Below are 15,387 nucleotides of genomic sequence, written 5' to 3'. Positions count from 1 at the left end.
CTTTTCCCCTGACACCATCCCCAGTTTTTTCTTTTCCCCTGACACCATCCCCTTGCAGTTTGTCTCTCAAACACATAAATCAGAGAAACAATATTTTTTACATTCTAAATCCTCAATTATAATAAAAGGATAATAAATAGAGGTTCACTTTCCTAATTTATAGTCTGCAGATGATTCTCTACAAAGGTATTTTTCTGAAGTTAATATAAATAAGGGCCTTTGTGGGACTATACACTCTCACTCTGAAAAGTTCATTTATGCCAAAGACTTTGGTTTTTCAATTTCACTAGGACAAGGCTTAACAGGAACACTTCCACCACGATCAGGAAAGACTATAAACATATTATGTCTTGCTTTGGAATTTGCCCTTAACTAAAAACAGCTGCTGTTTATCTAGAAATCTTAAAAACTGAATACAAACCTTTATCTTACTATCTTTTCATTCCTGAGAAGAACCTCTTCTCATTTTGTTACATTACAAATTAGAGGCCTGCAACATACTAACAGCTTTTACTCCTTTACTGTTCTAATAACAAAGAAAATAATAACCCTAATTATTGAATTCAATATTTACTGCTTATGACTTTATGATTATCAGCCACTTCTCTGAAAATAAACTTTTAAAGATTTCAAAACATAAACCTCAATTCTCCGTACACTTTACAGCTACTAATTATAAGTCTGAACAATTTAGCATCTATTATTCATAGATAACTGATTAAATTCAGAGGACCAAATATTAGCATGTTCCTCTAATATTTTAAGTAGATCCCACTTAAAAAATGAGTACCTAGGGGGCAGGCATCGTGGCATAGCAGGTAAACCTGACACCTGCAATGCTGGCATCCCACAGAGGCACACATTGTGTCTGAACTGCTCCACTTGCAGCAGAAATGATCCAAATGATTGAGCCCCAGAGGAGCCCCAGATGAAGTTCCTGGCTCCTGGCTTCTGCCTAGTTCACCACTGGCAGTTGCAGCCATCTGGAAAGTGAACTAGCAGATGGAAGGTCTCTCTGTTTGTCACCCTATTCACTCCTCCCCACCCCTACCCCTGAATATCAAAATAAACACAACTGGAGGGGGTGAAAAGCACTACTACAGAGCATATGGTTAAAACACAACAAGCTGGGTTCTAATCCTAGGGTTATTACCTAACTTACTGTCAATACTAAGATTAGAATGCATGTATATGCTTTGCATTGAGACTTATCACTGTGACTTACATAATGGTTACTACAAATGAGTAAAAAGATTAATAAAACTGATATGCCACTCAGCCTCAATTAAAGGAGTCTGAAAACTGCACTGGTATCAGTGACAGTCATAAAATAAGGAAGTTGAGAGTTTGTTCTAAGATCATTTATTGTACATAGCAACATAACAAATGGCCAGAACATTAGAATTGTAATCGTGAGAGCAGATTTAATTAGTTTAGTTATCTACTATTCCTATAGCATCAAGGGGGAAAAAAAAACCTGTCCAGCACATGGTAGACATGTAACCAGTTTAAAAGGTGTTGAATAAATATATTCCCCTAGGAGCAGCACAATGGAACCTCACAGGCAATGCCTACCTGACATCACTCCTCCTAGTTTCACATTAACCAGAACTTCTAAAATAATTCTGAAAGTCTTTGAGACTGCAAGCTGAATAAAATTATAGCATTTTAAAGCAGCATTATAATTACTTGCAACTCTTCAAAAATACGTCACATTATCAAAGCAGTTTGCAACTAAAATCAAATGAGAAATATAGGAGTGATGCAAAAATGTGATGAAAAGAATGGAATTAAAATGTGATTTTATTTTGCTGAAAAATTTTTGAAATCCCTTCAATTTGTTCATAGTGTGTAAATTGTATAAACTTTTAAAAGTCCTCCTGTATTTATCATAACTGCTCAGGTTATGTAAATTAATTTTGAAAATAAGAGCTGAAAGGTGATCCTATCATATTTTCCCACTAAAAGTTAGCAGTCACAAATAAAGATGCAGTAAAGTTCTTCCTCGAAGCAGACCAAACACAATGTTTTAAATGCCAATAAGGACATCTCAGATAAAAAAAGTGTGTCAACGATTAAATCATAACAATATTCTAGATCTGCTCCATGTATTTAAAGCTGCACGTGCTGTGACACTGTAGCATTTGTGAATCATTAATCACTATACACAAGTAAGTTATAAACAAGAATACATTTCAAAGACAAATCCTCAATCATGAAGTATATGATATATCATTATATATATGTCATATATAATGATTTTTTCTGTATATATATATATATATATATATATATAGTTAGAATTACAGTCATGAGGGTATAAACTTGTGAAAAAAAAATTCCAAGGTAAGAAAGCTCACCGGCCTCTCCTAGTCACCAGCTTCCCAGCCTCCTGCAAGGACACCCCCCACAACAATTCACTGAAGTATTTTTTAATGCTATTTGTCGCATTTTTATTTACTTGAAAGCCAGAATAAGAGATGTTTCTGTCCACTGATTCATCTCTCAAATGCCCACTATAGCCAGAGTGAAGCTAAAAGCCAGGAACTCCATCTGAGTCCTGGACCATCACTTCTGCCTCACAGGACAAGTGAAGAAAAAGCTGAAGCAGGAGCAGAGAAGAAACTCAGTCTCAGGCACTGGGAGTGAACATGAGCATCCACCCACGCTGGCAGCTCAATACACTGTACCATCTTGCCCACCCAAACTGAAGACAACTGAGAAGACTTTCCAAGGAAAGAAGCATGGGAGACAAGAAGTCATATCAAATTCTGCCTATTACTCAATCTGCTGGCTTGTGTACAACTTGAGGGTAAACACAGAGTATTCTCACAAATATTTACCAAATCAACAAACAGACTATTAGAATGGACCTTCAAATACAGAGAGAGTATACAGAGATGAAAGAAATAGAAAGGAGAAATAAGACGTGTTGAGTCCAGTGCAGTAGCCTCAAAGCTAAGCCCTTGTTTTGTACACACGGGGATCCCATGTGGGTGCCGGTTCACGTCTCAGCTGCTCCACTTCCCACCCAGCTCCCTGCTTGTAGCCTGGGAAAGCAGTTGAGGACAGCCCAAAGACTTGGGATCTTACGCTTGCGTGGGTACCAGGAAGAGGCTCCTGGCTTCAGATTGGCTTGGCTCTGGCTGTAGCGGCAACTTGCAGAGTGAACCAGAGGACGGAAGATCTTTCCCTCTTTCTCTTTCTTCTTCTCTCTGTAAATCTGGCTTTCCAATAAAAATGAAGAAATGTTCAAAAAAAAAATAACAAATGTTACCTATTTTTACTTAAGAGTATCCTAATTTTGCTGAAGAATACTCATGATACACAGATCAGCAGGAGTTTGCCTCCACTACAAACTTCATAGAAAGTGCGGCTTGAATTGCCATTAACTGAAAATACTAGAAGTTTCATTAATCAAACTTACTATATAAGAGAGCACAAGCTAAACTACAAAAAACTCCTCTAGCCCAAAGGATTCAACTAAGACTATTGTGCGACAATGACAATAGGAAAGAAATGAGTAAACTGTCACATGCAAATTAAGAATTTATATCTAGTAGATTAGAAAAATAGCATGGGGAACAGGTGTTATGGCACAGTGTGTTAAGCCACTGCTTGTGAAACTTGCAAAGTATGTATGAATGCTACGGTTTGAGTCCTGCCTCCACTTCCAATCCAGTCTCCTACTAATACGCACCTGAGATTCAGCAGATGGCCGTTCGGTACCTGGATCCCTATCACTCATGTGGCCAACCACAGAGTTCCTTGTTCCTGGCTTTCATCCAGCCAGCCTTAACTGCCAGAGAACTAGGAAAGTGAACTAGCATTCTCCCTCTCTCCCTCTCTGCCTTTCAGATAGATAGATAGAAAGACAGAGCAAGCAAGCTCTAAAACAAAAAGTATCATTAAAAGAAATAAAAACAAAACAGAACAAAAAAAAAAGGTAAACTAGAGGGAGACATGAGAAATTTACATTGAGCAAGCATTCTTTCCTAAACATTTCCAATACTTAGTCTTTACAACAATCCTCTGAGGCAGTTACACTGCCGTTTCACAACTGAGGTGCAAAGGATCAAGAAACTTTTCCAGAAACAATTGATTGCCCATCATTTCCTCTACTCTTCCTTCCAGAAGAACCTCAGCTTTACCCAAATATGGGACAACAGTGTGCTCAGAAGATCACGCCCAGCAACCGACCCTAAGAGGACAACGTTATCTATTCTAAACAAGAGACTTTATTTCCACTTGTCAATGAGACACTAGCAGAAATACATGGGGACTTCCGGGAAAGATTTCCTCCCTTCACTGGCATTACAGGATAATCTGAGACCTAGCTCCCATTCCTGCCTCCCTCTTCATCTGTATATCAAATCAAATCACTTCTAATTCCAAAGTATCGTGTTAACCCTTCTCCAATCAAATTCTACCGCTATAATCTAAGTCCAAACCATCAGCTCTCCACCAGCCTCCTCGTCACCAGCTTCCCAGACAATCCCTGCAAGCACAACCCTCAACAATTCACTCCCTAAAAACAGTAGTTGAGAGATCTTTAAAACATAAATCACGAAGAAATCAGTACTCATATTTACTATTGGTAGCACTGCAAAATAATGCAACCACTAAGAAAAGCATAATGGAAATTACTCAGATTAAAAGACACGCCCACTACGTGACCCAGTAACTACATTTCTGGATAAAGTTAAAAAGAACTTGAAAGATTTAAAAATAATAATAAGTGAACATCCATGGTCTTAGCTGCACTGTTCCGAAAGTGGAAGCACCTGAAATGTTCATCAGTGGCTGAATGGATAAAGAAAAGTGAACGCATGTAATAAAAATGCTACTAACCTTAGGAAGAAAATCCTCTCACGTGCTACAACATGACTGCAGCTCGACATCATGCTAAGTAAAATAAGCCAGTCACAGTAAGACTCCACTTACAGGAGGTATCTAAGGTAGCGAATGCACAGAAACAAAGCTAAAATTGAGGCGACTAACGGGTGGGATAAGGAGAATGGGAGTTAATGGATGCGGTTTCAGTTCTACAAGATGCAGATTTCAAGGAATCTGTTTCTCTATCATTTGAACATATTTAACACTGGCAAGCTGCACACTTACAGAGCAGGTTACACGTCTTAGTCATCTGGAAATTACAAACACCTAACCGGTGTCTGGCACAGAGCACCACTCAGGATTTTTACTTGCTTGACTGTTTGGTTTGATTTTGTATTTTGGGGAAGAAAAATAATACAGAAAAATAAACAAAAAGAACACACATTTCAACAGATTTATTTTTAGTACTATAACTATCTAACAAAACATTTTTAACAAATATTCTAATATATATATTTTATAGCCTTTATGAGGTACAGAATAAAACTCATACAGGGTGTGAGTTTGGCTTGGCAGTTAAGATACCACTTGGGGGACCTGCCTTGTAATACAGTGGGTAAAGGCACCTGCAGCCCAAGCGTCCCTTACAGCCACCAGTTTGTGTCCTGTGTCCTGGCTACTCCACTTGCAATCCAACTCCCTGATAATGGCATGAGAAAGGCAGCAAAAGATGGCCCACATGTTAGGACCCTGCGACCCATGGGGGTTACCCAGATGAAACTCCTTGCTCTGGCTTGGCCAATCCTTGTCCACTGCAGCAACCCAGGGAGTGAACCAGCAGCTGGAAGATGGATGGTGTGCTCTCTCCCTGTAACTGATTACAAAATAAATAAATTTAAAAAAAGAAAGACATGACTTGGAATGCTTACTTCCATATCAACAGTGCCTGGGTCAAGTCCCAGCCCTGCTTGTGATTCCAGCTTCCTGCTAATGTGCACCCTGGGATCAGCTCAAGCACTTGGGTCTCTGCTACCTTCGTGGTAGATCTGGACAGTTTCAGGCTCCAAGCTTCAGCCTGGCCCAACCACGGGTGCTACAGGCCTAGGATGAGTGAAACAGCAGATGAATGGTGTCTCTTCAGGTTAATATTTCACAAAAATAAAGACAAATTCAAAATTCCAAAACATAGAGTGCAACGTGGTGACTTATATACATATTGGGAAATATTCTAATTAATAAATCCATCACTTAGTATCCTTTTTGGGGACGGGGCATAACAAAAACTTACCCTCTCAGTAAATCTCAAGTTGCAGTTTTGTTAACCAGTCACATGCTGAAAATCTCTTAAAACTGAAGCTTTGCATCCCCAATCAATACCTCCTTACATCTCTGCCCTCCTGTCCCTGGTGACTACCATTCTCTATTTCTATGTAAATTTGGCCTTATTTTTTTTTCTTACAGATTTATTTATTTTACTTGAAAGCTAATTACAGTAAGAGAGAGAGAGATAGAGGAATCTTCCATCTGCTGGTTTACCACCTAAATGACCCCAAAAGCCAGAGCTGGACCAGTCTGAAGCTGGGAGCCAGGAGCTTCTTGCATGTCTCCCATGTGGGTGCAGAGGACCGGAGTCTTGGGACCTCTCTTGCTGCCTTCCCAGGCCATCAGCAGAGAGTGGGCTTGAATGTGGAGCAGACTGGACACTATCAGGCACTGATACGGGATACCAGCATATCGTGCCTGCCCTGTAATTTTGATACTGTAAGGTTCCACAAGGGTGAGAGCTTACAGTCCGTGTCTTTCTGTGTCTACATTATTTCACTTCTCAGAATCTCCTCCAGGCTCATCCCATACTGCCACCAATGGCAGGATTTCCTTCTTTTTCAGGGCTGAATATCAAATTTGTGTATCAAATGTTCTTTATGTATTCATCCACCAATATTTAGTTCTTTTCAGTATCCTGGCCTCTGTGAATAATGCAAAAAAGAACATAGCAGTGCAGATGTCTTTAACATTTGATTGTAGTAAATGTAGCAGTCTTCTGAGAAACAATTTTTATACTTTTACTTTTAGATATGAAATCCAATCCTCAACAATTTGGGGATTACATTGTTACTGTAATGATAAAAAAGGCCAATTTCATCATCATTTTTATAACCCAGGTCCTCACAAACAAATGACACAATAAAACACATGTCTAAAATTGTATGTTCATGCACACACACATATTTACAAAGACTGGCTTTCTCACTTTATCCTCTCTAGTTCTTTTGCAGATTCACTACATCAACATAGAATCAAACACAGACTACATGTCAAAGGTAGCATAAAAAGGCAAACTCCAAAATATCGAGGAGGTGCCAGCAGTATGATACAGCGTGCTATACCACCACTGGCTGGCCACTTCTGCAGCCTGGCCCCTTGTCACTACACCTGGGAAGGCGGTGGAAAATGTCTAAGCTCTGGGTCTCTGCTACTTACAGGGAGACCAGGAGGGGTTTCCTGGCACCTATCTTTGCTCAGATCTGGTTTCATGGTCATTTAGGGAAGGAACCACACATGGATTCATTCAGTCTCTGTCTCTCTCATTTCCCTTTCACTGTCTCCATGTTATTTGTCCCCCATACATTTCAAATAAATCAATCTTCTACCAGCAAGAAGTACCATTAACTGCAGTCAGATAAAGTCGATGTTTATAACGCTATATCCAGAAAAAAAGAAACACCAAGAATTAACAGAGCTTGAATACGTAACAATGTCAAAGCAGAAAGAAGCATTAAAGACAACATGGGTCAAGACAGTGAGGAAACAGGAAAAATGACAAGTATGCCATTAATGGGTAAGTCCGAAGTTTACTGCTAAAAACAAGGAGTAAAGAAGGGAGATTAAGAACATCTAGTTACTCAGAGCCAAATGTCTTCAAAAAGGGAAGAAAAGCAGTAGCAGGGAAGAAATAATAACAAAAACATGGGAATTGTGAGGCACACAGTGTATACATTAGGAAAAAAAATTCAAAAAAGGGTTCAAATTTTAAAAACTTAAGCCACTTTTGACACTCCAAGGTTTTTTTATTAAGTTACTCAGCATTTCAAATACCATTAAGTATTTTTTAAATTAAAAACTCATCATTTAATTCAGAAAGTTTTAGAAGGGCTTCTATTCCATATTTAGGAAGATCAAAGAGAATAGTGGAGAAAGACAGTGACGTGAATAGAGAAAATAAAAACAAATTGCATGGAGGCCAAGATCTACAAGCACACAGGAAAAATGTCTCTGCAAATAGACACTTGGACAGGTACAGACACCTGAGTTTCAAGATGAATCCCAAATCATCAAGTAAACTGTTCCACTGGGCTCTGCTGTTTGCTGGGTAAGAAAGTGGGGATGATTTTAAGAAACCACGAAACAGCAGCTACCACGCAATGCACAACTGTTCCCAGCCTGAATCCGACGGTTGCTCCCCTTTACATAGGGCTATCAAAGTCTAGTAGCAAAGATAACGCTCTCGGGACCACTGCCACAGCAATTGTGCAGGATCATCTCAAGGGCTAAATGAAATAAAGCCAAAAGATAGATCAATCATTGGCTTGGGGCTCCCTAGCCTCAATATACAACTTTCCTAGTAATGAAGTTCTCTGAGGAGGAAATGTTCAGCTAGAGGAACATAACACAGAGAGCAGATTTAGGAGGGAATCACCAGCAAATCAGTAACAATAAAACCAGTCAAGAAAACAGTCACAGAAGGGCAGTGTGAAGCTAGAAATGATCAGTAAAGACCGAATACCCAGTATCTGCTGGTGTAAATGTCCAAAGAGGTAAGGAAGAGAACAGACCATTCAGATTGGAGTCCAAAGTCACCACGTATAAATCAAACTTAAAACCCAAACAAGAATGAAATTCAAAAGTTAATTATGAAACAAACATGAGTACACGGAGCTAGCTATTTGTAGGTGTAGGGGAATATTTCAACTTCACAATCGGTCACAATAGCAGTTCAAATTGAGAAAAGTTATCAATTTCACGCATTTTAAAATACAGATTACTAAAAGCTTCACATAAGCACAGCATTGCAAATATATTATATTTGGCTACCAAAATTTTATTTTATTTGGTGCTGGCACTGTGGTATAGCGCTTTAAGCCACTGCCTGCCATATGGGCACAGGTTCAAGTCCTCTATCAATGCTGAAGCTCTAATTCTGATCTAATTTCTTGCTAATGCACTTGAGAAAGCAGACGATGGTCCAACTGTTTGGGACCCTGCCACCTAACCTGTGGACCTTGATGAAGCAACTGGATCTTCGCTTCAGTCTAACTCAGAGCAAAGCACTCCTCTTAGGAAACAGCAACTGGAAGATCTCTCTGTCTTTCCCTTTCTCTCTCTGTAGCTACAACTTTCAAAGCAATTCAATGAACCCCTAAGAAAAGAAAAAAAAAATGTAGCTACAATCTTATCCTGCTCAGTATTCCCTAGTTGCCTCTTCCTGTGTTTAGTCACATATATAAAAATGCAGAAAAGATAACAGTTAAGAATGGAAATTTTAGTCTAATCTTCCACTTGTGGTTCTGGCATCCTTAATGAATGCCAGTTCAAGTTCATGTCCCAGTTGCTCCGCTTTTGATTCAGTTTCCTGAATAGCCTGGGAAAGCAGCAAACAATGACCCAAAGCCCTTGGGATCCTGCACCCATGTAGGAGACCTGGTAGAAGCTCCTGGCTCCTTGCTCTGGATTGGATCAGCTCTGGCCATTGCAGCCATTTGAGGAGTGAACTAACAGATGCAAACTTGTTCTCTCTCTTTCTCTTTTTCTTTCTCTGTAACTCTGACTTTCAAGCAAATTAAATAAACAAACAGGAATGAAAATTCCAAGGGATAGCTCTGTGGCATGTGGCAACCATCCTCCACCCAAGCCCCAGTTTAGTCCTGGATGCTGTTTCCAATCCAGCTCCCTGCTAACGCTCCTGGGAAAGGAACAGCACATGGCCCTAGTGCCTGGGCCTCTGCATCCACACCGAGATGCAGAGTGAGTTCTGGGCCCCTGGTTCAGCCATGTCTGGCCACAGAAGTTGTAGCCATTTGGGGAAAGAACCAGAGGATGGAAGATACATCCAGCTCACTCACACTGTCTCTCCTCACTGCCTTTCTGATTCTCAAATAAATGAAATATGTCTTTTAAAAAGGAGAAAAAGCAGCTTCAGAGTTACAGAAAACTGCATCAACATGGAACTGCTACTTGCTAGGTGTGACCTTAGGCAAGTTACTGTAGCAGTTTCCTCATCAATTACATGATAAGAGCAGTTATCTAACAGGATTGTCTCAGAATCAAAACACTGATGTACACAAAGCAGTGTAACAGTGGCACCTGGTGAAAGTGCACTAAGTACTCATTACCTAACTCATACTACTCCAAGCTCCTAATGAACAGACCCACACCCTTCTTCTGTGTTCTCTTCCAGGCCCAGTATGTGACCTTGCACATGTGTTTAATAACTGCTGAGGTAATTAAACTTCATCCACTGAAAACTAATCTTGTAGGCAAATCTTAACAAGGTGAGGTACAATCTCTAGTGAACATCAAAAATGGTTTGCTTATCATTTATAACCAGTTTACACTTTATCACATAAACACAAGCATAATTTTGAAAAGTATTCATATTATCACCAATGACTAGATCAGTATCCACAAAGCCTAATAAACTCACTTACAAAAGTCTATATAATCTAAAGACATCAACTACAAAGTAGCTTCTTAGCAAATTACAGAATTTCTGTGTGGATCCTCCTTTTCGAAAAAAATTAAGCTAAATCCTGGCTCCACCACAGGGCCTCAAGCACAGTAACAAGGGATGCAAAGTTTCCTGACCCATATTACCACTAATTCTTGAATATGTAGAAGAGATGAAATCAAATGGATACAAGTGAATTCTTTAAGCCTGTAGTTAGCTGCTGAAAATTAATTAGAGCTGAGGTCAACACTGCTGAAGAAAAAGACGGATAAAAACAACTACAAGAAAGAAAAAGGACAATACAAGGCTGGTAGAATCATAGGCCAAATTCAGAAAAAGCTTCACAAAAGGAAAAATACGATTCCAGTATTGTGTGAACTACACTGTGAATCTAACTATTGTCACAACATAAACATTAACATATGTGGATCCACCGTACAACTAGAACTTAAAGCAACTTAAACAGGCTATACACACCAACTACTAATTACAACCATGATAAGGTGATAATGCTTGCTGGCTAAGTGTTAGAGATGCAGAGTGAGATAACTAAATCTTTGTGTAAGATTTTTCTAACAACTATCATGCTACTTTTAGATGGTCCCATCCAAAATAAGCAAAGCCTACAGCACAAATGTAGTTACACTACTAGATAAGGGGTCCTCTAAATTGCTATTATACTTTGAGTTGAGAATAGGTAAAATCTTCAATGTGATTTTATGACTTTAAAAGGATGTATTTTAAAATATGTATGTTTATATGGTGAATAACACACCAAAATTAAATATAATTAAGACAAAAACTTTAGACAAGATCCTTGCTTCAGTTCATAAAAACATAATGATGGAAGCAGATAATTAAAAATTATGAGACACAGCAACAAAAAACTTAATGTTTCAATTACTTTGCGTATTTTACCACAAAAGATAATTGTGTTCTTTTATACAGTCATTGCCCTTTCATAAACTATTCATCAGAGGCAATATCCGGATGAGATAAACCAATCACTCCCCACTAAGATTAATATTTATTGATTCTAAAATCCATTAAGTCAAAAGTTATCAATTATTAAATCACTGTTTAAGAATATAATCAACATGCTCTCAATCAGCAATCCCCAAAAACACATGTAATTAAAAACCCATACACAACTTTATAAAGATTGATTCTTGATTCCACGATACCAAAAAGTTACACAATGACTTCTGAAAAAGGAATACAAACAAAAAGGAAAAGAAGTTCTTACACTGTATTTGTTACGATGACAAATCTTGATCTCCACCAGAACACTTAGCTTGCTCCAATCCAAGCACATACACACATACTAAACCCCAAAAGAAAACCCTGCAGAGTCAAACAATGCTTTCTAGTTTTTAGTATAAGGAGCAAACTCCTGGGAAATTTCAAAAGATGAGGATGAAAAATACCAATCTGGAGAGTGACTGTGGGTGTCACGTTACAGAGATCCTAACACTGACAGCTACACGAAACTTGCAAACAGCAGACACAGAGAAGAATTCTCTCAGCATCCAAACATTTTCAACTTCCAAAATTCACGAGCAGTTTCAGTCTGATATTACAAGTGCTCCCCTCCATCTCTATCCATGACACCGCAGTGGTTTGTAAGCTGGGTCTATGGTTCTACTTCCTGAAATGTACAATAGCACTAATAAATTATGGTGTGAGCTTAGCACAACATTTACAAATGGAGTCATAAAAGAAAGCACTGTTCAGGTAATTCTAACCGGAAAGGAGCTCTGTAGCAGCCTCACAGCGTAAAATGTCCAACACAGCCTACCTCCTGCAAGCACTGTGCCATTGACTCTATTCCCATAAAGTAACCAGCAAGTCAACTTGTACACTGTGTCAATTTGTACCTTATGTCATTTTATGACCTCAAACTTACAATGGAAACTTTTAACTTGTTAAAAAAAAAATCAATACTGTTACAAAACAGTAACATTAACAGTAATCCCAGGGAGGGTGGTGGTGGTGGTGGTGACAACTTTGAAAGACTACAGCACAATCTCATTTTCTGTGATCACTTTTCCTGTGAGATATTCATCCTTTGTTTTCCCATAATAGATAACTTTTAAAGACTTAAAAATATAGACAGTTTTTTAAAGGTCTAATTGAAATAAACTTTCTAGTAGCTATTACGAAACTAAATCTTCTGGATCCTTGGCCCTTCTAACAGCTACATTTTGATTAATCAAACTTTTCTGCTGCAGAAACTTGGGCCATGCTCGTATCTCTTCAACAAACTAAAATATTTCCGCTCCTCCCTCATGCATGACATTAAACTTTCAATTGCATCTTACCTTCCTGATAACCACTATGCTACACTATGTTATTTCCTATCTTTTCATTTGGACAATGGAGTATTAAAGCACTGTGCTACGCTATCTATCACCTAAGTATACCCCACTCCTGCTACCGGTTAAACTTGTAGTTATTTTATCCAAATCACCCAGTGATAGATTTGCTGTCCCCAGCTCTCAAGCCCAGCTTGACAGACATCAAGGTAAAGTTAAATATGCCAATCATCATGTTCCTGCCCTACAACTTCCAGGTGCTTGGCCAAGTTTCCCAGCATCTGTCTACTCTCTAGAAGAACAAATATCCTCTCACAGAACCCAGAGCATAGCACCTCTGCTGTAAGAATACAGCTCCCCGAGGCTTCTCAGAGCAGCTGCGATCTTCCAGGCTCCTGTTGGACTATCACGAATGACAACCACAGTGCTCCACCGGCTCCGTTTTAATTTTCAACTAACGCAGAAAACCGACAAACCTGCCCTTAAAAATAAAAGAAATGCCACTATAAGGGCATTTAGCTCCACTTCTTTCCCAAAGGAATTATCTTCGGACCTTACATTATGACTTAGACCACAACAGTCCTCTGTTAACACCGGAAGGTTTTCTTCTACAGGATACAATTTTCTACTTAATCTTACCAAAACATGTTTGTAACTTTTTTGCTAACTGCCAGAAGCTTCTTCTATGTTTAAAAGGGTGCAGACGCAGTCTATCAGCACCGTGCCGCTCCGATCCAAGTCCCAGACATTCTGCACTCACTAAATGGTAGGTGCGTTCCCGGGAACCTGCTGAGCTTTCTGAGCCCTTTGCCACCGTGATGCTCCCACCAGCCAAGACTTCCCATCTTTTAGAAGGGCCTTCCACCCCCACAAAACGTACACATACGACTCGGATGTTCCCGCCTGCAAACACGGAACCCTCAATACCATTAGGTATGGTGGCTCTCAAAGAATTCTTTTTAGCAGCTTCCCCTGGGACACTGTGCTCAGAGGGCTTTGAACTGCTGAGAGGCTCCCTACCAGCTGCCTTTGCAAAAGCAGCACCAGACACAGACTCAATACCGCATTGCTGTTGCTGCTGCTGCTGACTTTCAAACAGCTTAAAGGGAGGCGGGGGGGGGGGGATCAATCTCCTGCAGACCCTGCTGGCTCTTCTGCAGCACTAAAGAGAAACCGCCGCAGTGCTCAGCCTGGAAGATCGGGGAGCCCGAGTGCAGGGCGGGGAAGCCAGTGCCTTGGAGAGGCTAGCCGAGGGCGGGGTGTCCGGGTAGAACCGGGACCGCCACCAGGCAGCGAGCGGGGACGCCGGCTTCCGCGTGCACCGGCCCCCGGACGTCCAGCCGCAGAGGATGGGCTGCGAGGTGCGCCCCCGGCCCGGCCCGCCGCCCCCACCCCCGGCCCTCACCTGTCAGGAGCGTCGAGCTCTCGCCCGCCGCCGCCGCAGAGAGAGAAGTGGTGCCTGCCCCGGCGGAGCCCGCCGCCCGCCGCCCGCGGAGGTGCCTCGGCCCCAGCTCGCATCCGTCCGCCGCTCCGGCCACCAGCAGCCCGAGCAGCAGCAGCGCAGCCCAGCGCCGCCGCCGGGGCCGCGGCCAGCCCGAGGCCGGGGCAGGATGAGGAGCGCCGGGAGAGCGCGACGCCGCCGGCACCGCCGGCCACCCGCCGGCTTCGAGAAGCGCCACCGTCGCCGCCGCCGCCGCCGGCGACTCCTCGGGCCGCCCCCGCCTCTGCTCCCTACGGGGCGCCAGCCTGGTCCCCTGGGCACCGGCGGCCTCTGGAGCTCGGGTCCCGGCTACGTTCATTGGTTCCGGTTATTTAAAAAAAAAAAAGTGAGGGGCAGAAAGGTGCGGCGTCTTGAGGCCGCGCGCGACGCCCGCGCTGCAGCCGCGGCGAGCCCCACAGCGCTGCTCTGGCGCCGCTGCCGCCGCCGCCGCCAGGCGCATCCCCCGCCCCTCCGGCCCGCGCGCCGCGTAGTACCACGCTCGGCCGGGACGCCTCCCGCCCCTCACACGGCCGCCCGGCCCCCGCCTCCCGCCGCCCCGCCACGGCGCAGGCGCGGCACGGCAGCCCTGCGCGTGCGCGGCGCGAGCCCCGCCCCCGGGGCGGGCCGCGCGGAGGAGGCGCCGGGACCAGGGACGCGGCGGAGCCGACGGAGGAGGAGGAGGATGAGGAGGAGGAGGGCACGGCCCCCTGCCCAGTCCTCCACCCCCCGGAGCCGACTAGGGGGTAGGAGGGTGGCGCAGAGACGCGTCGGGGGCTCCCTAGCAACAATAACTGCTCGGGTCAGGAAAAGCTGGTCGTGGCCAACCGCCGCGTCCCGGTCGTTGCTGTGTTCCTTGTGGCTGGGAAGAAGTGCAGGATGGCTGGGTGTTGTTGCATTTGATTTGCTTCTCAAATATTTAACAAAGCGCTCTCCCGGTGCCAGGATGACACACAGGGCTGTAAGCACCTTACAGACTTACACTCTGTAACTCTGAATGTATGGTTGTTATCCTTGTGTTAGAAAAGAGGAAA

General features: G+C 42.3%; 1 protein-coding gene across 4 annotated transcripts in view; it reads right to left on the bottom strand.

The window, feature by feature from the left end:
* STIM2 (stromal interaction molecule 2) overlaps nucleotides 1-14,754 on the bottom strand; it is a 131,935-nt gene extending 117,181 nt beyond the window's left edge. For all 4 annotated transcript variants that reach the window (XM_040966293.1, XM_040966295.1, XM_040966294.1 and 1 more), the window contains exon 1: nucleotides 14,282-14,754. In XM_040966293.1, coding sequence (XP_040822227.1) covers nucleotides 14,282-14,675 — 394 coding nt within the window. In that variant the 5' untranslated portion in view covers nucleotides 14,676-14,754. The remainder of the gene's footprint in view (nucleotides 1-14,281) is intronic.
* Nucleotides 14,755-15,387: the final 633 nt, after the last annotated feature.

Source organism: Ochotona curzoniae, unplaced genomic scaffold (assembly GCF_017591425.1).
Source record: "Ochotona curzoniae isolate NIBS_2020 unplaced genomic scaffold, NIBS_Ocur_1.0 scaffold_4505, whole genome shotgun sequence".
NCBI lineage: Eukaryota > Metazoa > Chordata > Mammalia > Lagomorpha > Ochotonidae > Ochotona > Ochotona curzoniae.
The sequence above is the reverse complement of the archived record's forward strand: the minus strand, read 5'-3'. Positions and strand labels throughout refer to the sequence as shown.